At 50.3% G+C, this 23,327-nt stretch overlaps 9 protein-coding genes across 9 annotated transcripts; 6 read left to right on the top strand and 3 right to left on the bottom strand.

Moving 5' to 3' along the window:
- The first annotated feature begins 160 nt into the window (after positions 1-160).
- GGS25DRAFT_92236 (uncharacterized protein) lies at positions 161-827 on the top strand. The gene is made up of 2 exons (XM_049266149.1): positions 161-395; positions 461-827. The coding sequence occupies exons 1-2, from the start codon at positions 329-331 to the stop codon at positions 649-651; spliced, it is 258 nt and encodes an 85-aa protein (XP_049112490.1). The 5' UTR covers positions 161-328; the 3' UTR covers positions 652-827.
- Positions 788-2,597, bottom strand: GGS25DRAFT_526455 (MFS general substrate transporter; the record flags this gene model as incomplete). The annotated part of the gene is made up of 5 exons (XM_049264989.1): positions 788-950; positions 1,015-1,096; positions 1,167-2,250; positions 2,310-2,332; positions 2,405-2,597. The coding sequence occupies 5 exons, from the start codon at positions 2,595-2,597 to the stop codon at positions 788-790; spliced, it is 1,545 nt and encodes a 514-aa protein (XP_049112491.1).
- Positions 2,598-2,767: 170 nt separating this feature from the next.
- GGS25DRAFT_92369 (phosphoglycerate mutase-like protein) lies at positions 2,768-4,718 on the top strand. Its single transcript, XM_049266150.1, has one exon. The coding sequence runs from the start codon at positions 3,254-3,256 to the stop codon at positions 4,679-4,681; it is 1,428 nt and encodes a 475-aa protein (XP_049112492.1). The 5' UTR covers positions 2,768-3,253; the 3' UTR covers positions 4,682-4,718.
- Positions 4,719-5,555: 837 nt separating this feature from the next.
- Positions 5,556-7,859, top strand: GGS25DRAFT_92375 (uncharacterized protein). Its single transcript, XM_049266151.1, has one exon. The coding sequence runs from the start codon at positions 5,688-5,690 to the stop codon at positions 7,152-7,154; it is 1,467 nt and encodes a 488-aa protein (XP_049112493.1). The 5' UTR covers positions 5,556-5,687; the 3' UTR covers positions 7,155-7,859.
- Positions 7,860-8,584: 725 nt separating this feature from the next.
- Positions 8,585-9,327, top strand: GGS25DRAFT_526458 (uncharacterized protein; the record flags this gene model as incomplete). Its single annotated transcript, XM_049264990.1, has 3 exons — positions 8,585-8,792; positions 8,850-9,035; positions 9,095-9,327. The coding sequence occupies 3 exons, from the start codon at positions 8,585-8,587 to the stop codon at positions 9,325-9,327; spliced, it is 627 nt and encodes a 208-aa protein (XP_049112494.1).
- Positions 9,328-10,470: 1,143 nt separating this feature from the next.
- GGS25DRAFT_92567 (glycoside hydrolase family 47 protein) lies at positions 10,471-14,459 on the top strand. Its single transcript, XM_049266152.1, has 4 exons — positions 10,471-10,566; positions 10,649-13,425; positions 13,511-13,726; positions 13,794-14,459. Exons 2-4 carry the CDS (start codon positions 10,850-10,852, stop codon positions 13,870-13,872), a joined length of 2,871 nt encoding a protein of 956 aa, XP_049112495.1. The 5' UTR covers positions 10,471-10,566; positions 10,649-10,849; the 3' UTR covers positions 13,873-14,459.
- Positions 14,460-14,820: 361 nt separating this feature from the next.
- Positions 14,821-17,613, top strand: GGS25DRAFT_511293 (proline-specific permease). The gene is made up of 3 exons (XM_049262714.1): positions 14,821-15,603; positions 15,715-15,919; positions 16,074-17,613. Exons 1-3 carry the CDS (start codon positions 15,440-15,442, stop codon positions 17,346-17,348), a joined length of 1,644 nt encoding a protein of 547 aa, XP_049112496.1. The 5' UTR covers positions 14,821-15,439; the 3' UTR covers positions 17,349-17,613.
- Positions 17,614-18,444: 831 nt separating this feature from the next.
- GGS25DRAFT_526461 (uncharacterized protein) lies at positions 18,445-19,236 on the bottom strand (the record flags this gene model as incomplete). The annotated part of the gene is made up of 1 exon (XM_049264991.1): positions 18,445-19,236. The coding sequence occupies one exon, from the start codon at positions 19,234-19,236 to the stop codon at positions 18,445-18,447; it is 792 nt and encodes a 263-aa protein (XP_049112497.1).
- A 2,034-nt stretch (positions 19,237-21,270) lies between these two features.
- GGS25DRAFT_92669 (membrane fusion mating protein FIG1) lies at positions 21,271-22,430 on the bottom strand. The gene is made up of 3 exons (XM_049266153.1): positions 22,296-22,430; positions 22,171-22,239; positions 21,271-22,092 (listed from the first exon to the last, which is right to left on the bottom strand). Exons 1-3 carry the CDS (start codon positions 22,324-22,326, stop codon positions 21,392-21,394), a joined length of 801 nt encoding a protein of 266 aa, XP_049112498.1. The 5' UTR covers positions 22,327-22,430; the 3' UTR covers positions 21,271-21,391.
- Between the last annotated feature and the right edge of the window lie 897 nt (positions 22,431-23,327).

Genomic DNA, 23,327 nt, shown 5'->3' on the forward strand with positions numbered 1-23,327 from the left:
AGCCCTATGTGAGATGACGACACACATATTCGTGGTTCAGTGAACTCAAACGCAAGATCAATTCTTCGGGAGCCAATGAGAAGCAAGTTGGTTATCTTGGATAGTGAGGGTTTATTGCCTGGAATGTGACAAAGAAGATCATGCCACTGAGGATATCAATGCCACCCCATCTCATGTCTCGCAGATAACCTTTTACATTATACCACTCGGAACGGAGCCAAGGCTCGATATCTATGTCTCAATGTAGACCCATCTTCTACACTCAGGAGTACCTTCACTCTGTGATCACTCAACTTGGTCCACGAGCAAGCCTAAAATCTATATCAAAATGCCTTTGGTAATGGTCAAGGAAGACCGTCGAAGGTCATTTGGAATTGGGGGAGCCGGCAATATCCGTAGGTGTCCTGCTTCTTCCAGTAGGTGTCTGGCAAGCTTCTAGCTAACCATGATATGAAATTAGGAACAAGAGAAGAAGCTATCGTACCCGACCCAATACCAGGTGATGACAATCTCAAACGCCGCAGGAGCAGTCTTATGAGCTTAGGTTCAACCTCGGGCGAAAGCGGAGAGTCCAAATCATCCAAGCTCTCTGGACGCCTAAGACGCATGTTCAGTTCCCGTACGGAATCGATACCTGAAGGCACCAAGTAAAAGAACACCAGTGGTAGGTTATATCGATTGTTTCCACTCACTTAGTTTCACTGTTTGAAATAGCCCATCTAACAGAGGAAAAATATGAATCCTTTCCAGTATACCAAGCTACTCATCGATTACATAAAGCAGATGTTTACATAACGTATCGAAAATAGGGATTTTGTTTATCGGTAAGATCCTGAAAGGCAAGCTTAGCTCTCTCAGCTTCGTCTTCCACCACCGACAATTCCTTCTTTCGGTTCTCGTATCGCAAAACCATGAAGAGACCCACCGAGGCGATAATAGTGATACAGTAACTAGATAACGACAACAAATTAGTTTGGGACAAGAGACGAGTTACTCTGGAGGTTATAAACGAACCATATAATGAGCCCAAGCCAGAGTTCTGGGTAATGGGCGGCTTTGGTTTGGCTCTTGATCAACTGGGGGCCAACGATGTTTCCTAGCATATATCGCGTTAGTAACAAGATGGGCTACATGCCCCAACAAGATTGGAATTTGAAGATTCTTACCAACACAATAGGCGACGAATATAGTCGCCGAGGTAAAGCTCTTCTTCGTGTGTCCAGCGACGTTAGACATGCCAATGGTAATGATCAAACTAACCACCCCGCCAAATGTCCCCGTGATTGTGTAGCCGATCACTGGCGCTGCAGCGTGGAACGTCCACTGGCTCTTCCAGATGATGGCGCATCCTGCGATAACAGGCAGACAGCAGATAATTAACATCAGGATGCGAATATCCGGGTAGCGTGACCCAAGCCAGCCAGTGAGTAGGATAACGATTAAGCATAGACCCCCTAGTGGGAACTGGAAGACGATGGACTCCAGGGTGCTCCAACCAAACGTCGACACGATCAAGGGGCCAAATCCAGACACAGCACCGTTGACGGTGTAAGCAGACGCCATCATGATAGCAATCAGCCATATCTTAACGTCCAGCACCCCCTCCCTCAGCTGCGACACCTTGAACGTATTACACCGCACGCCAGTCTGCCCATAGCGCAGCCGCTCGACCGCCGCAAACCGTTCTGGCTCCGTCAAGAACCACGCCGTAACCGGCGAGCTGGGCATTGCGAAGCAGAACAAGCCAAACATAAAAGTAAGGCACCCAGCGAGGAGGTAAATATACTGCCAGCGCCTCAGCCCGCCCCCCGTAATCTGCGCAAACCCGTAGTTCAGCGCGCCGCCGATAATCGTCCACAGCCCCGTGGACGAGAACCACCAACTCTGGCGCAGCGACTGCTCCTGCTGCGTGTAGTACCCGCTGACGATGCACATGAAGCCCGTCGGGATGACGCTCTCGACGAAGCCGAGGCAGAAGCGCTGCGCGTAGAGCCCCTGGTACGAGGTCACGGCCGCGGTCAGCATGCACGTCAGTGACCACAGCACAACGATGATGCCGAGCACGCGCCCCGTCGCGAAGCGCTGCAAGGCGTACGACATCGGGTACAGGCCGGCCAGCATCCCGAAGTAGAAGATCGAGGTCGCCCAGCTGAGCCGAGAGGTGTCGACGGCGGAGGGGTTCCGCGGGTCCGGGACGCTGAGGTGGAGATCGGCGGTCATTCCGAATAGAGCTGCGGAGCCTAAGATTGCCTGGAGGTAGATGTGAGTATAAGTCCCGAGTTGCCATAGTTAGGGGTGGTGTAATTCACCTTATCATAATACACGAGTCCATCTTATCAGTGTTAGTCGTGATACTCTAAGGTTTGTTAAAAGAGTAAGGGAGGACAAATCAAAATAAACTTACAACCGACAGTCATGGCAGGAATCAAGAACCAATCGATTTTTCGGACGGCGCGACGGACAACATCGGGGTCTACGGCGTGGCGCTCTTCTCCCACCATCGCAATAGCAACATCTTTGTCGCCAACTATATCTGCAGCGGGTGGTTGCGACGCCGCAACGGTGTTGGGCTCTTGAGGATGTATTCCCTTCTCCATGATACCATATTATACATATACCTACCCAGATATATAGATGTAAATAGTTGGATGAGGTAATAAAATTTACTAGTCTTATAATCTCGTCTCTATCCGACTTATTAGAGGCCGTTTCGGTGCTATGTATTGTACGGCCTAGTATGGACGGTAGTCAAAAGGCCAAGACACTATAACGGCCCCCATACCGATTTGCATAGGGCCGTTCTAAGCCCTGCTTAGGTGCTTTGGGCTGCTAGATCAATAGGTAGCCCGCGAGCCTAAAACGAAACAGCATATTGTACATAGTTACAATCTGTCGTTAAGATCTTCACGAATGGATAACACATGTAAAAAGGCAACATTATGTACTAGGTAAACATTACGAGAAAGCAGTTGTATAGGTGCCTAGGTATGAAAGGGCGTGTATTCCAGAACTCATTACGTACCTAGTACTGAGTACAATAGCACTGTCCTTGATGTCAGTGGCCACCACGAAACACTGCCCAGAGAGCTCAGTGAAGATCGCACCAATGATAAGAGCCTTAGGCCCCCTCATTAATAGAGGCAACCTGATATGGCAGCAATAATTTACCCCTCGTGTGCTTGGAGCATCTTCTTTGCCAAATACCTACCTAATAACTAAACTCTACTCTTCCAATCTTTACCAACCTCCCAACATGGAAGACGAGAAAACAAAATTACTAGATAAAGAAGAGCTTCACGCCAAGCCCCGGTGGCAGCGTCGTGGAAATCGACGATGGAGCATCGTTTTGATCCTAGGGCTAGCGTTAGCAGCAATCCTACTATCACAAGTAACGGACATCATCTCGATACCCTCCTCCCTGAGCCACCACCGGAAAAAGTTCAACTTGTATGAGCACCTAGGCCACCGCTCCCCCATCTTCGTCCCCCCCAACACGCCCGCATCACTCCACTCAGGCACACCACCAGACTGCACCGTCTCCAAAGCCTTCCTCATCCACCGCCACGGCAGCCGGCACCCGCACGCCTCCGAGCTCGCCGTCGTCGACCACCTATCCTCCTACATCGCCACGCACCGCACCCTGTTCTCGCACCCGCGCGCCCATCCCCCGCACTCCTGGGCCTTCCTCGCGCAGGGCAGCTGGGACGGCTCCTTCTTCCACACGGACCACCTGACCGCCTCGGGGCGCAAGCAGCTGTTCGACCACGGCGTCGCGCTGCGCCTGCACCACCCATCGCTGTACACCGACAGCCACGTGGTGGCCGGCGACGAGGACCGCGTGGTCGAGTCCGCGCGCTGGTTCATGGACGGGTACTACGGGCGCGCGTCGAACGCGACGGCGTCGCTGCGCGTCGTCGGCGAGGGCGCCGACACCGTCAGCTGGATCACGCCGCACGCGTCGTGCCCGCGGTGGAGCGAGCGGCTCGGCGAGGACGTGCTGCCGCGCTGGCGCGAGGTCTATCTGCCGCCCATCGCGGCGCGCATTAACCGTGCGCTTGGCAAGGCGTACCCGGGGGTTGGGTTTACGGCCGAGCACGTGCAGGGCATGTTCTACGCGTGCGCGTACGGGACGGCGGTGCAGGGGATCGGGTCGTCGCCGTGGTGCGAGGTGTTCCTGCCGAGGGAGATCCTGGAGAACGAGTACGAGTCCGACCTGCTCATGCGCGGGTTCGCCGGGTACGGGCTACCGGGCGACATGGGCGCTGTGCTGGGGAGTCTGCTGGTCGGCAATGTGACGGCCTTTCTGCAGAGCGGGGAAGCCCCGAATCTTTCGTTGGGCTTTGGCCACGACAAGACGATTGCGATGGGGTTGACGGCGCTGGGGCTTGCGTTTGATAAGGCTTACCCGGTTGAGGGACCGGTGGACCCGAAGAGGGCGTGGAGAGCGGCGAAACAGATGCCGTTTGCGGCGTCCATGTTCTGGAAGAGGTTGGAGTGCAAGCATAAGGACAGGATCCAGCTGGTATTGGACGGCGCGAATTTCGGGTTAGGGCCGACTGGTTGTAAGACCGATAAGTACGGGACGTGTGCGTTAGAGGATTTTGTCAGCACGGGTAAAGTGCAAGCGGCGCTCAACTTTAGGCATGGCGACGATCGGTGGAGAGAAGCCTGTTTGGTCTAAACGTCGGAGTTTATCACCTTTCCAATGGTATAACGTGGGTTTCCTAAGGGTATTGCCACTATCTACATGTAGTCTAGGTAGGAAAACTTTCAGGGGCTGTTGCATGATACTTGTTGGACACAGCCATGGGTTTCATTCGTTCATGGGGCATATCTACTACGTACCGACCGAGCCTCTGATGTACTTTGTAATGATAAGAGAATACGAACAGATTGAAAGTAAAAAGGGAAAACAAACAAGAGAGAATTACCGGAAAAAAACAAAAAAAAACATACAACACCGGGGATTCGCTGGTCGTCACCGACCCAACTACTGATCCGGCGGTACTTGGCTTATCTATGGGAGAGCGGACGGGATCCCGAGTTTTCCAAGTCCTATGGCCGTATGTACTAATTCCATAGGGTATTGTAGTTTATATACCTACCTTGGTTATGTACCTTAGGTTAGGCAGATGCGAATGCTTCCCGTACATATGTAGTTGGGCAGTCCCCCCTTTCCACTTATTTTCTTAGTCACATGTTAGTCACGTCCTCAACGACGAGCAATCCTGCTCTGCCGCGAAGGATTCCTTAGTCTCTGCCGTTCTCCCTCAAAGCTTGTTAAAAGCTTGTTTACATGCCGGCCTAGTAGGCGCATAAGAGACGATGAAGGGGGTGGTGTGATGTAAATTCGAGCAGTCGTCTTGTCCCCGATAGGTATAATATCGTGGAAGCCTAGCTCACCCTGCACGACGAAGCACATTGATTCGAACGCTTATTGGACACTAACTGGATATCTAAGATTGAATGCATCTAGGATGTACGCCATAATGCTTAATATAGCCTTAGTTGATTCTCAGCCCATGTCAGCCGCAGAAGTGTGCCCCACCACACCTAGCTGAGGGAGTGTGAGGTATCATGGCAGTAGGTACTGAAGTTGCCTATTTAGACTGTATATATTCCCGGCCGTCTTGGCTTTCCGTTCATTCGGCAAGTATGGGGATACGGATACTCTTTCTACTGTCGCCATGGCGTACCGTTCTTGGTTTTCGTATGGCATCAGCCGCCCATACCCCTTAAGATGGTTTACCCCAGTGGTCTGCGTAGGTGCTGTAATAGCGATTGCGCTCGTTTCGTTCATCAACGTAGCGGCCACGGGTTACGAACTCGTACCGACTTCGACCCCCGATCCAAATGGTACAGAGTCGAACAGCTTGTGGTTTTCTAAATGGCCGTCATACTTGGTGGGAGCTCAGGCTTCTTGCGATCCAACGACCATACCGATCCAAAACACCATTTACACCGACAAGAAGGCGTTCCCGTACACGCTAGGCAGGGTCTGGCAGACGGGAGGAGACGGTGTCCACACCTACCAGGGATCACTGATATACAAAAACAATCCCATCCAAAGCTGTAACATAACCAAAGTCCAGATTCAATTTGAAGGGCCAGATCGGACAGCTGGGCAACTTGAAATCATCACGGTGGGCGGAACTGTAACCACGACGACAGAGTGCTACATAGACGCCGGCTCGCCCAGCGGCCGCACGTACTTCCAGCTCATCGCAACATACGACGCCATCCCGCCGCCCAATCTCGGGTCTACCACGTTCCTCACCCTCAACAAAACGACCGAGCCTAGCATGTTCTGGGGCTACTCGATGCTGAACGTGTACTGGCGCACCGTGATGCAAGATTTCTTCAACGAGAACATGAAGCGAACCCCTCCCCCCTTTTTCAAGGGCACCCTGAGCCTGCACCGCAACACCACTCTCCCCGGCACCATCGAAGAGCAGGTCACCAGCCCCGAGTTCTTGTTCGTTCGGGCCTGCTATTTCATCCCGCTGAACTCCACCGGCGTCGCGTACCTGCAGAGCAGCTACTGCAACACAAGCTCGATCACCGAGCTAGCCGCGAGCACGCCGGCCTTCGAGCGGCCGCTCCCGGGAATATGGCGCTCCGTCGGGACGCTCGGCAAGTCGATGTGGTTCACCGTGCTTGCGGACCTCGGCCGCAACGACGCCTTGATGCCCAACATGCTCGCGCAGCCCGACCTCCTCGCGAACCTGACCGCCAACCTAACACAGGCGAACCTAACCCTATCCCATCACTTCCGCCAGTTCGACTTCGACAGCAACATCTTCCTGCAGTCTTTCGACCCCTCGCAGCCCCTCGCCGTCCCGCTGAAGGTGAACCAGTCCGTGCTGACGACCGACTACCTGTGCCAGGTGCCGCAGCTGAAGTCCGGGGGCAACCTGTTCGTGTCCGTGCTGGTGGCGGACCTCGCGATCCTGCAGGGGATCTGGGCGGCGTTCACGTTCCTGGTCGGCTGGTTCTGGGTCAAGAATGGGGAGGAGGCGGAGTCATGCGCGGTTTGCGCAGCTGCTGCCGAGAGGCCGAGGAGCGAGGAAACGATTAGGGGGGGTTACAAGTCGGTTGCGAAGAATGATTCGGAGATGGAAGTCTCGGAAAACCCGAGGTCTATTTCGCCTTGACGGCTGGATATGCCGGTAGGGCGGGGTTGCTGACGGGGTATAGAAATGATTGGTGTATTGCATCCGCTAAGATGGGTGGTAACTCTTGAAATAAACATTCGATGTAAGGATAATGGCCTAGCTACTGAGTAGCTAGGAGGGTGAGATACTGAAAAGCAACATGGGCGAATATACGATTGTAGTAAGACTACTTAGGTACTGACCTATATTCATCTCTATTCCAGTTCCGATCATCCTCGCAACGTCTATAACACGTGTAGGTATAACACAGTATGATAAGACACCTCTATGCCTATTAGCCTTACTGAGCTTTCACAGAAATAATCACTGGAGAGAGAAACCTAATACGTGTCTAGCAAAGCTTACTCTGTGCGGAGTAGTTCTTGCATAGGCATTCACCCAGATTTACCGAAGTCAGATGGGCAAGTAGACAGTCCTGAACACCGACCGCAGCGCCGAGGGTATCGGGCCGCCTATGGCCATAGTCTCTAAGGAGAAGTGACACTGCATCCTCGCCACGATGCGCAATACCGCCAGACTCGAGGGTGCTTAGCTGGTATAATAGGTAGGCACATGTGACACCAATTGTGAGTAGAAACAACTTGAGGAGATTAGAGAACCTCGCCGAGCTTGGGTCGCGTGCTAAGGTATTAAGGTGTTATTGACAGCGGTGATGGCATTGATAACGTGGAATTTGCAAAAAGAAAGCTAAACGATAGGGGTACGAAGAACCTGCATAAGGGTGTTATCCAATACTAGAACAGTCAGTGCTTGTAAACACATTGAGTTAGACATAATCGTCGACTACATATCCGGGAGCCCCTAGGTATGCATGTACGTATTAGCTTACTGACTAGGTAGACATGTAGTAAGTGCTTTTACGCACAATCAGACAAGATACTATATGGCCATGTCTTATCGTCGATATAGTCAATAGGCTACCCGTTAGGACCTTAAAGACCGACTTATGTACATACTAGTGTACCCGCCGAGAAAGTTCAATTCTTACCTAGTCTTGAAGCCGAATTTCTTACTCGCCTAGATGCAAGCGATATCAACGAATTCGCATACGAACAGCCGCGAATGAAGCTGACGAACCTAGCTCGGATAGAAGCGTCATGGAAGCTAAATGCGTGAGTTTGATTGACGGCCTGTCATCCGAACTTATTTGCGGGGAGAGGCAAGTCTAATGCCCACCTCGGCCACAACCGCTGAACGTTGCGTTGCCACGAACGGACAGACAAGGTTAGAGTTGACAGTTGACAATGACCGGCCCGGCAAGCTTGACGTTTCTGAACTCTAACCCTAATTCCAAAAGGGGGTCGGCTGGAGATGGAGAAGATAAAGAAGCGCAACTCGCACATTTCTAGACTTGGGCAACTTATTCGAACCCCATTCATTGGTGATCAATGTCAGTAATCAAACACAACATGGCGGGAAAAGTAACCCTCGCAAACGTGGATGACATCCCCGAGCTCGTCGAGATTTTCTGGGAAGCCTTCGCCGGGCCTGGGGAAATCGTGTTCCCGCAAACAGACGGCGGTCGCAAATGGCTCCAGAGGAGTTTTGAGAACTTCTTGGGACAAAAGTCTTACTACAAGCCTGAGTCAAAGGTGGCCATTGTCAGGAACCTAAACAGTCAGGATGAGTCCCAGGTCATTGTTTCCAGAACACGTTATTGATACAGAGCCATAGGTAGAGCGGTCGCGCTCGCTATCATTCACGTGGTGCGACCGGGCCAGAGCATTACCGGGAACTCCTGGAGGACGAGATGGGCAAAGGGCGATGACATCCCCGGGGTAAGCGAAGAGAAGCTCGCCGAGTTTTTCGAGCCCCTCGGCCGAGCTCACAACCTTGTCGTAGGAAAAGAGGGACATGTTTGTAAGTCAATTCTCAAGCCGATGATGTATTAGATTTGGTACCGACTTAAGCATCTCCAGTTATCGAGCTCGTTATGACGAAGTCGACTAGCCGAGGTAGAGGATACGCCTCAGCGCTCGTCGGCTGGGCCACGAACCTCGCGGACGAACTGGACATTCCAACCTATCTGGACGCCGGGATACGAGGTCTCGGGATCTGCGATCGGTGTGGATTCAAGGCCCAAGATATCGAAATGAAGTATGGTGGGCCACCTCCTTGTACACCGATGCTGCGGTCAAGAAAGCAGCAGTGACATATACAGGAGATAGGCGTTTTCGGGTTCGGCTTGGTTTAGAGTGGCTATTGTTTTTTTCTGGCCTGGAAAGTTATAAGGGGAGAATCTGGGAACGTTAGGAGAATTTTAAGTGTTCGGTCCGTTGATTTGACCAGTGCCAAGTCAAGCTCATCATTGTTCTTTTTAGGGGTTCATATGCACCCCACAAAGATCGCCGGGTTTAGACCTCAATCGATAAGGGGCTTGCCGATTGATGCGACATTTGATCGTGATAGTTTCCAATTGGTCATATACATATTTCCCTTCCATTTCTTCTATTTCGTGGCATGTTGGTACATGTGAGGAGTTTCTCTTAAGCGACGTGCTTGATTTTTTTGTTCATTTTTTAGGTGAACCTCGTGATAGTAAATGATGTTAATGAAGATAATAAGGCTTACGGGAGTCTAGACTCGCATTAATAGTGTATTATTCCACTGATGAGGGGCAAGCTGAGGTACCAGGTACCTAGCACCACATGCGCCTGCTATATTTGAAGCGGAACTGCGGGACGAGTGACACCGCTGAACTCTAATAATTATACAGACATGATGCATCCATGTAATAGCCCCTTGAATCCTTTTTGCTTGGCAGGTAGTATTTATGTAAGCACCTAGTTACCTAGGATATGTACAAGAATAGTTAACTTGAAGAAAAGCCTCCACCTATCAGCACTAAAATAAAACACGCGAATGCTACTTCCCACTTCACAACTTCAATGTTCTTCTTCATAACAGCTTCTATGTTCGTACTTGGAAGTCGCCAAGAGTAAGAAAGCCTCCTTAAATCCTTGTCATTTCCTTGGCTTTCCTCAACAGACCCAATCATGGAAGCTGCCAAGGATCACTATAGCCTAGACAGGCAACATCTATCTATCCGATCAGCGTGATTGCTGTAGTTATTTCTTGTCTGTCGGACTCTGTCCTGTACAGTTTGTACTTTGGACCCTGGACACTTTCCCAAGTTCCGTTTCTATTATTTCATATTTCATCCGTAGGACGAGACGATGCGGCACGGCACGGCACTTTCTATGGATGCTTGCTGGTAGTATTTGGTAGTAGTTCACTAATTCATATCTGTTCACTGATTCATTTATTTTACTTAATTTTTCCGACTGTCACGTCTTTTTTGGTTTTTGGTTTTTGGGTGATATCCAAGTTGCTTTGCTTGTTTGCCTTTTCTCTCCTTTCTTGATTTGTGTCTGCCTCCTCAAGCTAGGCAGTGAGTATTATTCCTTTTCTAGTTGAACTGCTTTGGCCCCGGTCGAGCGCAAGCTCGTGCTTGCTCTAACCCATATATAAAGTACATGGTTTTGTCGAAAATGGTTGGATTAAGTCTTGGTTGATAGTCGCTTGGCTGTTCTTGTTTGCTCTTGGGGACGAGGTGTCAGCTTGGAAATTGTCGCATCTTCTTGCCCCGCCTCCCAATCGCTCAGAGCTTCAGTCAATAAGCAGCGACTCCCAATATACATAAAAAACCAAGCGTGATTGCGGTAATAGCAATCATGCTGCGCCTACGAAGATATCGCTACTACGTCTTCTTCGCTGCCTTCGTCGTATTTCTCCTATATCGTGTCACCTCGAACAGCCATCAGTGGGAACCTCCTATTCCACACAAACCCGCACCGAAGCCACTCTCCGAGCAAGGCTATGTCCAGGACTACAAGCAGAAATCTCCTAGCCAGGATAAGGATAGTAGTAGATTCACAGGAGACAATGATCCATCCCAACAATTGCCAGTGATGGCGGGCAAAGAGCCTAGCGAGGTTAAGATTCCGAGCTTGAAACCCGCCATTGCCGAAGATGTCCCAGCCAAACTCGATCATGCTACCCCGACTACGACAACAAGTTCAGACGGTGAGACCAAGGTGCTTGAGTACGACCAAGACGATGCTGCTAAGACCGTCACCGCTGCGCTGATCGATATACCGGACAAGAACGTTAACCCAGGCGCAAAAGGCATTGGGAAAGGGGTCCATGAAAAGCCAGCCGTGCAAAAGCCCGAGACCGATACCACAACTGCAATCCATTGGACGAAGTTACCCGAGCACTTCCCTGTTCCCAGGGATAAAATCATCCCGCTCCCGACCGGGAAACCTGTCACCATACCAACAGTGCAGCACGCGTTCACCAAAGAGTCGCCCGAAGCCCAAGAGAAGCGCCTCGGTCGCCTTGCAAAAGTGAAGGCGGAGATGGTGCGCGGCTGGAAAGGGTACATGACTCATGCCAAAGGACACGATGAGCTACGTCCCGTTTCTATGAAATTTCGGGATCCTTTCTGCGGTTGGGCTGCGACCCTGGTCGACGCACTGGATACCTTATGGATCATGGGTATGAAGGATGAATTTGAAGAGGCACTTGTTGAAGTTGAAAAGATCGATTTCACGACCTCTTCCCGCTCAGAGATTCCTGTTTTCGAGACGACAATTCGGTATCTTGGCGGTCTAATAGCAGCTTACGACGTAAGTGGGGGTAAAACTGGCGGATACCACATACTCCTCGACAAGGCCCGCGAGCTTGCTGAAATTTTGATGGGTGTTTTCGACACACCAAACCGCATGCCAATTTTGTATTATAATTGGAAACCTGCCGTTGCAAAGCTTCCAAAGAGGGCTCAATCCGGGGTCAGCGTCGCCGAGCTAGGCTCTCTTTCCATGGAATTCACGCGGCTTGCACAAATAACGGGAGAAGATAAGTACTACGATGCCGTAGCACGTATTACCGACGCCTTTTACGAGTGGCAGGAGCGTGGAACCTCGATTCCTGGAATTTTCCCGGAGCATGTAGATGCAAGCGGCTGTAACAAAACTGTGGAGACTGTCGAGCCAGATGATGGGTCCGATGCAAATTTTACTAAGAGAAGCGAATCGAGCGAAACTAAGGCCGACGAGGACAAGTTCGAGGCTTTGGGTAGACGCGAGGTGGGAACACCCAATGATGACGGCACTAAAAAGGTCAAGATTATTCAAGATGGCGAAGAGATGTATGCACCATCAGAGACAACGGCGCCCCCTAAGCATAGCGCAGGCCAACGTGAGACGACGACGACGACGACGACGACAAAGGACAAGAGCAGCACTGCGTTAGATCCCGAGTCTAAGAAGTTGATGGAAGGTTGCACTCCCCAGGGACTCACTCCAGGTTCGTGGACGTGGAGAGAGCAATACAGCATGGGTGGAAGTCAAGATAGCACTTACGAGTATTTCCCTAAACAATGGCTGCTCCTCGGGGGGCTCGAACCTAAGTACAAGACTCTCCACGCCAAGGTCAGTGCAGCTGTCAAAAAATGGCTATTGTACCGTCCCATGGTTCCCGATGATCGGGATATCCTGTTCTCCTCCAAGATTGTCACGGAAGGCAACCCGGAAACTGATGCCGTAGTCGAGTGGGAAATAACCCATCTCACTTGCTTCATCGGTGGCATGTTTGGTATGGGCGGAAAGATCTTTGATGTACCCGAGGATGTTGAGATCGGGAAGAAACTTACTGACGGCTGCGTATGGGCATACGAAAACACCCCAAGCGGCATCATGCCCGAGGGTGGTACTGTGGTGCCCTGTGCCGAAGCTAATAACTGCCACTGGAACGAAACTCTGTACTATCAGTACTTAGACCCCCTATACGACAGCCACGATGAACAAATGGTGGAATATGAAAAGCAGATGAAAGAATACAAGACCAAAAAAGCACAGAAGGCTAAGATGAAGGGACATGACAACCTTGGCGCGGGAGCTAAGAAAACCACCGTTAAGATAGGGGTTGATCCGGTTTCTCGAGATGATGCCAATTCGGAGCTTCGGCAAGCGGTTACTGCTAGTAGGGATGGCAAAGAAAGCACTGGGATGCACAAGAGAGCTCCTCCAATGCTCAGTACTTCAGCCGACAGCGATACTGGTGGCCATACCATTACAGACGACGATCCTACTCAAATCCCTCTTCAAGAGGTAGAGGAAGAAACAGACGAGTTGCTGCAGGAACCGACGCGCCCAATGTCTCATGAGGAGTATGTCAAAGAACGCATCGAGTATGATAACCTCCCGCCTGGATTTGTCAGTGCCAACTTCCATGCGTATATCCTTCGGTAAGTGGGTTCCATATGACGGTCGGAACAAAGCATATCCCTAAGCTATGCGATCTGAAGCCAAACTAACATGTCCACCTCGTAGGCCCGAAGCTATTGAATCTGTCTGGTACATGTACCGCATCACAGGCGATACTACCTGGCAAGACAAGGGATGGAAGATGTTCAATGCCATCGTCAGCCAGACCCGGACGGAGGCCGGTAATAGCGCTATTGATAATGTCTTGCTGCCAGATTCCAAGAAAAACGACGAGATGGAGAGTTTTTGGCTTGCCGAAACACTGAAATATTTCTATCTATTGTAAGTGCGGCGTTGAGGTGATTCGAGAATAAACAGCCCAGTCCAGAAATGCTAACAAGTCTCGCAGGTACTCGGAACCGGACCTGATTAGCTTAGATGATTGGGTGTTGAACACAGAGGCGCACCCTTTCAAGAGACCTGTTTAAAAACCACACGATGGGCGAAAGCTCCGATGAATAAATCCAAATAGAAGGATTAATATATTTTGACATACACACATTACATATGAACCCAGGTTTTAGATAAGAGAGGACCGAGATAGGTCCGGTCCGCAGTGGCGATTCGAGATTCTCTGGCGGTATTTATGCTGGCGGGAACCGTAGCCCTCCACGTAACCAGCAAGGGTTAGGCGTCGTCATCGCATCCACCACACATATATGCTTCCCTACTTACCTTACCTACAACATTATGACATAGATAACTAACCCAGTTATATCCAAAAACCCCATATTTTATCTTAAGACATGCCGGCGCACTAGGATTTGAAGATCGCATGGGAGCGATAAGAAACTTAAACGCTACTACTTGGAAAGCCTCATAGGGATAGGCGGTTTTAACCTATTCCGAATGTCTTAGTTAATTAGTCGTGCTTGGAGTTCTTGGGGGATCGGATAGAAACGGCCTTAGGGAAAAATAATAACCTATACCAAATTCAGACACCGATGAAATGCATTATCATGATCATTCTCACGGAATCTCACCTTTTTGTGGATGTAGTTATCTAAGGTTTCTGTAATATTTTAACTATTGTTTAGCGTGTAAGTGATTGATGTGCTATGACGAGAGTTAAACCGGTCACAAGTTCACAACATTGAACGGAAGAAAGGAAGAAGCTTTAGTGTCCGAAACTACGTATAGAGGTGCCCTATCTACACTACTATTTACATACTACATAGTACACCAAGAAACCGTAATCCTTTTAGTTTCGGTAAGCGAAGACCATTAAATAGGTAGATACACTTTCAAAGATAACGTCCCCCGGCCGATCCACCATCGATTTAATCCCCGTGGAGTATTCAATCCACCCCGTAAGTTACATACCTTACTCTTACACAACACCTCATTGGTTTATTTACCAATGTAATAGCCAGACAAAGAGTCTGACACAAAGACAGAGAGAGAGTGGGACTTCTTTTTTAAACCAGGATCCCAGGATTCCAGAATTTCTTCCTTTCCCCCCCGGTGCCCACCACGCTACCTAAACCAGGTACATACCCCTCAAGAGGCAAATCGCAGACCGCGAGCGATCCTCTGGAGTCTGGATACTAGGTAGTAATCAATTTACGGAAGGCCGAACCCTTTTTTCGTGGTTCCAAGGTTACCCGCTAGACTCCATCAGGACGAGGAGGAACGAGAAGCCTGTAACGTAATACCACCCATTTAAATAACAACGAGACACCGGCCATGATAAGAACTTCTGTTCTGGTTGATACATGTTATGTTGTTGTTTTCCGATCGTGAACAGCACGCGCCGTCTCGCTTCCTTCACACAATTTCCCTTGGAGTCGGTCGGTCCTAGCCGGTCTTCTTCCTCTGTGTACCGACAAAGGAAAAAACGCACCTACTTAAGACACTTACAAGGGTAGCTATCATCGCCTAGCTCCTCTGTGCGTGTCGGTATAATCTGTAGGAAATACAAGGCTTTGCTTTGGAAGGAAGAAAAAGACGAAGGAAAATTGAGGCCAAACATTCGTCAGACGCTAAAGAAAGGAAATGGGTCACGACAACGAAGACGCAGCCAACATGGCGGATAAGGAGAATGGGCAGAAAGAGTTTGATCGCACCGTCTCCCACGAGGCTGGGGATGTGAACGGCAGCCATCAGCTCGAGCGAGGACTCAAGAGTCGGCATATCCAATTCCTTGCTCTCGGAGGCGCGTAAGTTGCATCTACAATCTTTCATCTTACGCTACCCATCAAGCTACCCTATATAGTTTGGTAGCTCTATTTACATACCTGCCTAGCGCTAACTAAATGACGCTTTTATAGTATTGGAACCGGCCTATTCATCGGCTCGGGCCAGATTTTAGCTACCACCGGGCCGGCGCCGCTATTCATGGCCTACCTGTCTCTAATGGCTATAGTCTGGGTCATTATGAACGACCTGGCCGAAATGGTCACGTTTTTGCCCATGAAGGGCATTTCCATCCCGTATTTTGTTGGGCGTTTTGTAGAGCCTAGTCTCGCGTTTGCTGTACGTAATATCCAGATCCGTTTCTTTTCATTTCTATCTCCTTTCGGGAGTCAATAATTCCGGAAATTAAACTAGTGGAGGAAAGGGGGTGGGGGCATGCTCGACTCTACGGGACATAGAGCGAAGAGGGAATCGCTAACTGTTAATACTGCAGACGGGATGGAATTACTGGTACGCCTACGCGATGCTTCTCGCCGCCGAGTGCACCGCCGGTGCTATAATCCTGCAGTACTGGACCCATGCCGTCCCCGTCGCCGTCTGGATCGCGATCCAGCTCATCGTCGTGCTGCTCCTTAACATCGTTGCCGTGTCCTTCTTCGGCGAGGCCGAGTTCTGGTTTGCCAGCATCAAGCTCATAACCATCATGGGCCTCATCATCCTCGGCATCGTCCTATTCTTCGGCGGCGGCCCCAACCACGACCCGCTGTACTTCTCGTACTGGAACGAGCCTGGAGCCTTCGTGCCATACCTGGTCGGCGGCAACACCGGCCGCTTCCTCGCATATTGGACGGCCTTCGTCCGCGCCGGCTTCTCCTTCGTAACGTCGCCCGAGCTCATCGCGCTATCCGCAGGCGAGACCGTGGCACCGCGCCGTAACATCCCCAAGGCCGCGCGCCGCTTCGTCTGGCGTCTTGCGCTTTTCTACGGGCTCGGCTCCCTCGTCATCGGCGTCATAGTTCCCAACGACGATAACCAGCTGCTCACCGGCGACTCCAACGCCTCCGCCAGCCCCTACGTCATCGGCATCGCGCGCGCGGGAATCAAGGGCCTCAACCACGTCATCAACGCCGCCGTGCTGACATCCGCCTGGTCCGCCGGAAACGCCTTCTGCTACTCGGGCTCGCGCGTGCTGTACTCGATGGCGGTGAACGGGCAGGCGCCAAAGCTGTTCGCGCGAACGACGCGGCGCGGCGTGCCGTGGGTCGCCGTCGTGTTCACCCTACTCATCGGGTGCCTCTCCTTCCTCAACGTGTCCAACTCGGGCGCGCTCGTCTTCCAGTGGTTCACCAACATCTCCACCATCTCGGGCTTCATCGCCTGGATCGTCATCATGATCACCTACCTCCGCTTCCGCAAGGCCATGGCCCACCACGGCCTCCTCGACTCCCTCCCCTTCCGCAGCCCCTGCCAGCCCTACGCCACCTACGTCGTCCTGTTTCTTCTCGTCCTCCTCACCCTCACCAACGGGTTCCAGGTCTTCTTCCCGTCGCAGTGGTCCGTCTCGGGGTTCCTCGCGGCGTATATCACGATTCCGATCTTTCTCGCGCTGTATGTCGTGCATAAGATCGTGTGCAGGACGCCGTTTGCGATCAGGACGGAGATGGTGGACGCGTGGAGCGGAAAGAAGGAGATGGACGATATGTGTGCGGCGGACGAGGAGCCGGTGCCGAGGAATTGGGTGCAGAGGGTGTGGTTTTGGCTTGCCTGATTTGGATGTTTCTGGATTTTGGATTTTGGATTTGGACTGGCATGGCAAGGGATTGGATCAGATGAAATAGATGTACCTACATATATATGAATGTGCACATGCGGGAAAAGATCATGATCATTTTCAATGTTGTTTTTCTCGGCAGTGAATACCTAAGTACCTAGATACCCAGTAGACAGTAAGTATTAAAGCTTCGCTGAATTGAGGGTTCTCTGATATATTTAAAATTAAATTCCCTACTGTTCTACCTGTAGCTCGCCCAGTTGTTAGTTTTGAAGGAATACCTCATCCTGACTGACTAGCTGGTTTTGTAGATGGAGAGGGTTGTTTTTATGTAAATACCTACCAAAAAAGCTAAAGCTAAATCTTATTTAACGGGTTATCAGGTTATTATGTCTTTCTCTTTGTCTCAACATGTTAGAGATGAGCTTTTATTATTAACTAAATTTATTGATTACCTTGCCTTGGGTGTGGTAAAATTGAGAGAGAGAGCTTCAACAAGACCTAATCTTACATACAAACCATTGAGGTTGGCGACGAGAGGAAGATGATACTACATAGGTAACTACTATCTATGTACTGCTAGAATCCAAAAGCGCTTCTCCTTCAAGTTGATAACCAACAACACTCCGCATATCGAAATCTATCTAGGTAGGTAGGTTAGATGGCAATAAAGCGAGGAAAGATGTATGGCTCACATCTGCGGATGATAGAACTCTTTCTTCTATGCATAGGTACCTATGCGTTGTTTTCCTCTGCATGAGGTGAGGTGAGGTGACATTGGGTAGCAGGTACATACATAGTAGATACACTTTAATGCATGTACCTACAAAGGCAGTGAGGGGTGCGTGTTGACACAGATAGTAGGTATGCGATTAAAGCCAGACCTATGTACATACCTTCAACTCACGGGGATGGAGACACACATGTAAGTATGATGGAATTCAGATAGGTATACGAATGGTGCGTATAATATACACAATATATCAAGAGCAAGCAAGTTTCCAGTATTTCGCATCTCCATTAACCACATTCACTCACGACCATTAAAAATCCCAAGATGCCGTAAATCATCAACTACATAGGTACCTACATATCACACAAGAAAGAATCCCAAAGTCAACAGCCCCAACGCTAAACCTAAGCGACTTCCGCGCGGCGCATTTACAGCTGCACCTCCGGTATTAGTTGGCGAGCTGGGGCTGGACTCTGTCGCGGTTGACCCTGGCCCTGATCCTGTTTCGGTCGCTGAACTGCCACCACCACTACTCCCGCTACTGCTAGACGGCGCAACATACGTAGCCGCCACCGTGACCTCCGCCAAACTAACCCCGCTCGCAGCCGTGTTCGCAAGGAAGCACACAGGCGTGCCGCTCGCGCCGTACGTCGGAGTCGGCCACCCCCAGAGATCATTCGTCACGGTAGCGCTAGGATCACTACTACTCGACGGCGGCGCGGGCGCATAGGTGACAGAGTACGGCAGCGCGCGCGACGCATTGGTGGCCGCGAGGCTGGCGAGCGGCGTGCCCTGGGCCCCCGCCGCGCAGGCGGTGCGCGGGGTCGGCGTGAAGTCGAGCGCCACGGACTGGGTGCCGGAGACGCCGCAGCAGATCAGGTCGGCGAGGCGCACGGGGGCGTCGGGGGAGAGGCTCCAGCCGGGCTGCGTGGGGAGTGAGGAGCTGTTGGTGTAGAGGTCTAGCGAGGTGTCGACGATGACGCCGTTGCAGCAGATGGATTGGAAGTCAGCGGCTGCGATGGTGGTGGTGGGGGCGTCGGGTTGGTAGGCCTGCGGACAGCGGAGGCCGAAGAGAGAGGAGCGTCGTAGGGCGGGGATGATGCACCATTGCGGTATGTCGCCTGCTGGGAGGGATGTGGTGATGGATGACATTGTTGCTTGGTACTGTGTGTGAGTCTTCAAAAATGGAAGCTTGAGCTTGATGGCTGTATGATTAGGTAGTTCACGATACTGCGTAAATTAGATACTACATAGCTGTAAATATAACTATTGGTGGTGCATAACGAAGGAGCGGTAAGATGCTCTAGACTGCCTGCCCAGATGACACTGCCTAGATGCTATACGGGGTGATATCGCATTAGGCAGGTGTTAAGCACATTGCCACTGTAGCTCTTCATACTTCGTAGCTACACCAAATCACATCTAGGGCTCTGCGCATGGTGAAGCCGACTGGCTGAAATGAATCTGGATGATGATGGTAGAATAGTACTATGTAAGTAGGGGTAACTACTATGCATCCATCGACTTAATAGAAAGATTGGGATCCTTCAATGAGTGCTCTTTTTGCACTTATCAAAGAGGGTACGTTGTTTAGCATGCAAGCTGTGTCATAATTCATTGAGCTGAGTGAGCCTTCAAGGTTCCCAGGCCTGTAGAATTTCCAAAGGGAACAAACACTGAAACAGTGCGCGCGTAGTTTGTGGCACCTGCCACCTCCAATACCTGTGTGAAAGGATGACCTGCTAAGAATGCACTGTGACAATGCGGTACTACACTAGGTAACATTAGGCAGGAACCATCCACTCGCTTTGTAGCCAATCAAAAAAATCAACAAGCAATGTCCTGGATCCACTTACTGATTGTGCAGTCTGTTGGACCCACCCAGGATTCCTATAAATACCTGGCCTTCCTCCCAGCTTTTACCTTTTTTTTCTTCTTTTCTTCTTCATACTTACCTTGTTCAAAGGACCCTCGCTCAAGCATGAGGGTTCTTATGGAGGGATACCTGCATTGCACATCGCGGAGTTGCCCTCCATCTATTATCCCTCGTGGATCGTAGTGGGCGGAATTTTTGTTCTCTTCAAACCAAAACTTTTGGATTCTCTTTTCGTTGTGTCCGATGTCTAGCCGCATCGCCATGAGGAAGATTGCTCTTCGAACGAATTTGACCCTACTATCGTTTTGTGCCTATAAAATTATTGAACGCAATTGTTGTGTCGTTGTCTTTAGGCGAGAACGACGCTTTGGAGGTAAAGCAGGCTTACTGTTTCACCTTGAATTTCATTTGGGCAGTAATTTGCAAGCTGTCCCTCGAAAGTAACGAGGCATTTTACTCATCTGGGAAAATCGTAAACCACAACATGCTACAGTACCTAACGTAGAGTAGCGAATGCTTAGATCAGTGGTAATTCAACCTACATTGGCACAGAGTACGCTGTACAGAACCCGCGATTATCTGAAAAAATTGAGTACTAATTTGAACGGCGAACTGTGATCTATTCACAACTCTCCATTTACAAGTCGCGATTGCTTTCATGAAATAAACAGCGTTGCATAATCACATTTCAAAGAGCACAAAGCATGATTAAGTTGTATTGCAAGCGCAAAAATTCCATTCTTCTAATACAAGATCCTATACACAACTCATAGGATTGAATATGCGCGATCCTAGCAGTGAACACTGCCCTAGCCAATCGCCAAGACCATTCGTTGCCCGACCAACAGGAAACATCATCAGAGTCTCACATCTACATCTGTCTTCGTTCCATCATTACTGACCCTCATATATGTGTTATCCATTGGTGTTTGTTTTATTCGTCTCCATCCAGCATCATGTCTCGATTCGTTCGTTCGTTCCCTTTCCAACCCCAATTCCACTCATTCACTACCCTTAAAACGTAAACCAACACATACCTGCCGCCGGCCGGTCTGTTCTGGTCGTTTCGTATGTAATCGTCCAAAGGATGAATTTGGTTCGAACAAAAAACCCAATCGTGACATGATATAATAGAGGGGGGGGGAAGCAGAGGGGAGCAAATAAAACACAAGACTGAAAAAAAAAATCATTAATATCGCCGAGGGTGCCTCCCTTTCTTTGCTTAAACTCCGGTTCCCAGATGCTTTGACCAAATATCAACGACAAGAAATTTCGTTGGCACTTAGTCCACGGCCGGATTTGCCCCCCATATACACATATCCGTCGTTTCCGTATTTTATCCACCCCAAATTGATTTTTTTTTTACCCGCAACCTTTCGTGTGTTTTTCTTTCTTCATTAAAAGCAGGCAGACATTGGTTGGAGAGCCAACTTAATCTGCTAGTTGCGAGAGCACCCGGATACTCAATATCATGACGAGCAGACCGATCGTGACAATGATGAGCAGCGTGAAGCTGAACCAGCCCATGACCATGGCGCTCGTGCCGATCCCGGATAACACGCTGCCGTTGCCGAAGTCTTGCGCTATAATGGACGCGGCCACAGACGCCGTGTGCTGCCACAGCACCGAGACGAGGACGAAGATGGAGGCGATGAAGATGATTGCGAGCGCGATCTGCGACACGGGTCTGCTGGGGAAAGGCTTGATCTCGCGGTCAGAGCCTTCGCTGTCCTCCTCCTCGTGCCAGCCGGGGAAAGTGGCCAAGAGCAGGAAGCAGACGAAGGCGAAGATGATGGCGATGATGATGAGGTAGGGGAACACGATCATGTCCTTGAACTGGCTGGCGAGCCAGATAAGGTTCAGCGGGTCTTGGTCGACCGCCACCTCGTTGGCAAGGGCCGTGGCATTGTTGCTGCATAGCCAGGCGCCGCCGTCCGGGTTGATGCAGATGCCGAAGTAGCCGACGCGCGCCTGCAGGTGGGCGGACCCGACAATGTTGCTGATGGCTTGATTTACATTATAATCAACCTGCGACGTGTCGGGAACAGCGGTGTACTTCTCGTAGTAGATAGAAAGAAGGAAGATGTCGGGGATCAAGGGTGAGGAGGATGAGCAACCTGCTAGTAAGAGCGCTGTGGGACAGAGGAAGAGAGTATGTTAGTATGGAGTTGCGATCTGGAATTGGGAGGGTGAGGAATGTGAGTACATACATAATAATATTATCGACACTGCTATTAAAATCATCAAGACATGGTGGTATCCTAGGAACGGTATGAACCCTATGGCGTGCTGATTAGTTCTTGCTCATTCTTGCGAGGAGACAGCAGTTACTTACGATACCAGCCGACTTGAAATCCTTCAGGCATTTTGTCTGTTTGTTATATTCCCAATATTCCCGAGGTATTTAATTCCTCTCTCCACTCCCGTCCTCCCGGGGAGCGACGGTGTGGTAAGGGTAATATCGGACAGCAGCAGCGCTGGAATGCGACGAGGGGTCGGGCGTGGATGAGACGGCCGAGATGGAATGCGCAAGCAAAGCTAATCTCGAGAATCTCACGAACGTCGTGCTGCTGGAATGTGGTACGTGCTACCGATCGACTCTGGTCGCCAATACGTATATAAAGGCAGTCGTCGTCGAAATCACTGTTCGTCGAAGCTACCTAGAGAAGCGACACTTTTGGTTCTTGTCAGATCAAATCTGTTGAACAGGCACGGGGATATGCGGGTTGTAGTGGAAGAGGTAGTAGAGGTATGTAGAGGTAGATAGAGAGAGAAGGTAGAGAGGTGATATGCGGTATAGATTGGTATGGTGTGATAGGTATTGTAACTTAGAAGTTCAATGAGTTTCCTTCTGGACAACAGCCCTTTGCCCTTCTAGAAATCCAAATGGGGAAGAAGTATAGAATTGTGTCAAGAGACACGATTTCAGTTGGCAAGCTTCTAGCACTTCTTTCCCTCTTTTTTTGCCCTTCGATATTGCAATTATGCTCGAAATAGAAGAGGTTGGTTGATCAGATCGGATGTACGATGAAAAATGCGGTGCAAAAAAAAAGGTAGCAGCAGAGAATACACAATTGGTCCTGCCACCAGAATTTTTCGTGGTGATAACGGTCAAAAAACCAGGTTCCCAGGTTCTCAAGTAAATAAAAGATGTGGCTGGTCGTTGCTGGAGGGATGCCGCCAGCGCAAGCCCCAAGACAATCTACGGGGCTAAAGGACCCCGCCAACCCTGATGCGGATTAGATCGGTTCAGCTTTCTTGGTGTTGGTTGGCTAAAACCACTAAAGCACCGAAAGGTACCTGAATAGCCACCAGTAACACGATCAGTCCCTGCATTAATGCAGCAGATGTTATTAAGTCGGAGCCA

This window comes from Hypoxylon fragiforme, assembly GCF_022984875.1.
Source record: "Hypoxylon fragiforme strain CBS 206.31 chromosome Unknown GGS25scaffold_10, whole genome shotgun sequence".
NCBI classification, from domain to species: Eukaryota; Fungi; Ascomycota; class Sordariomycetes; order Xylariales; family Hypoxylaceae; genus Hypoxylon; species Hypoxylon fragiforme.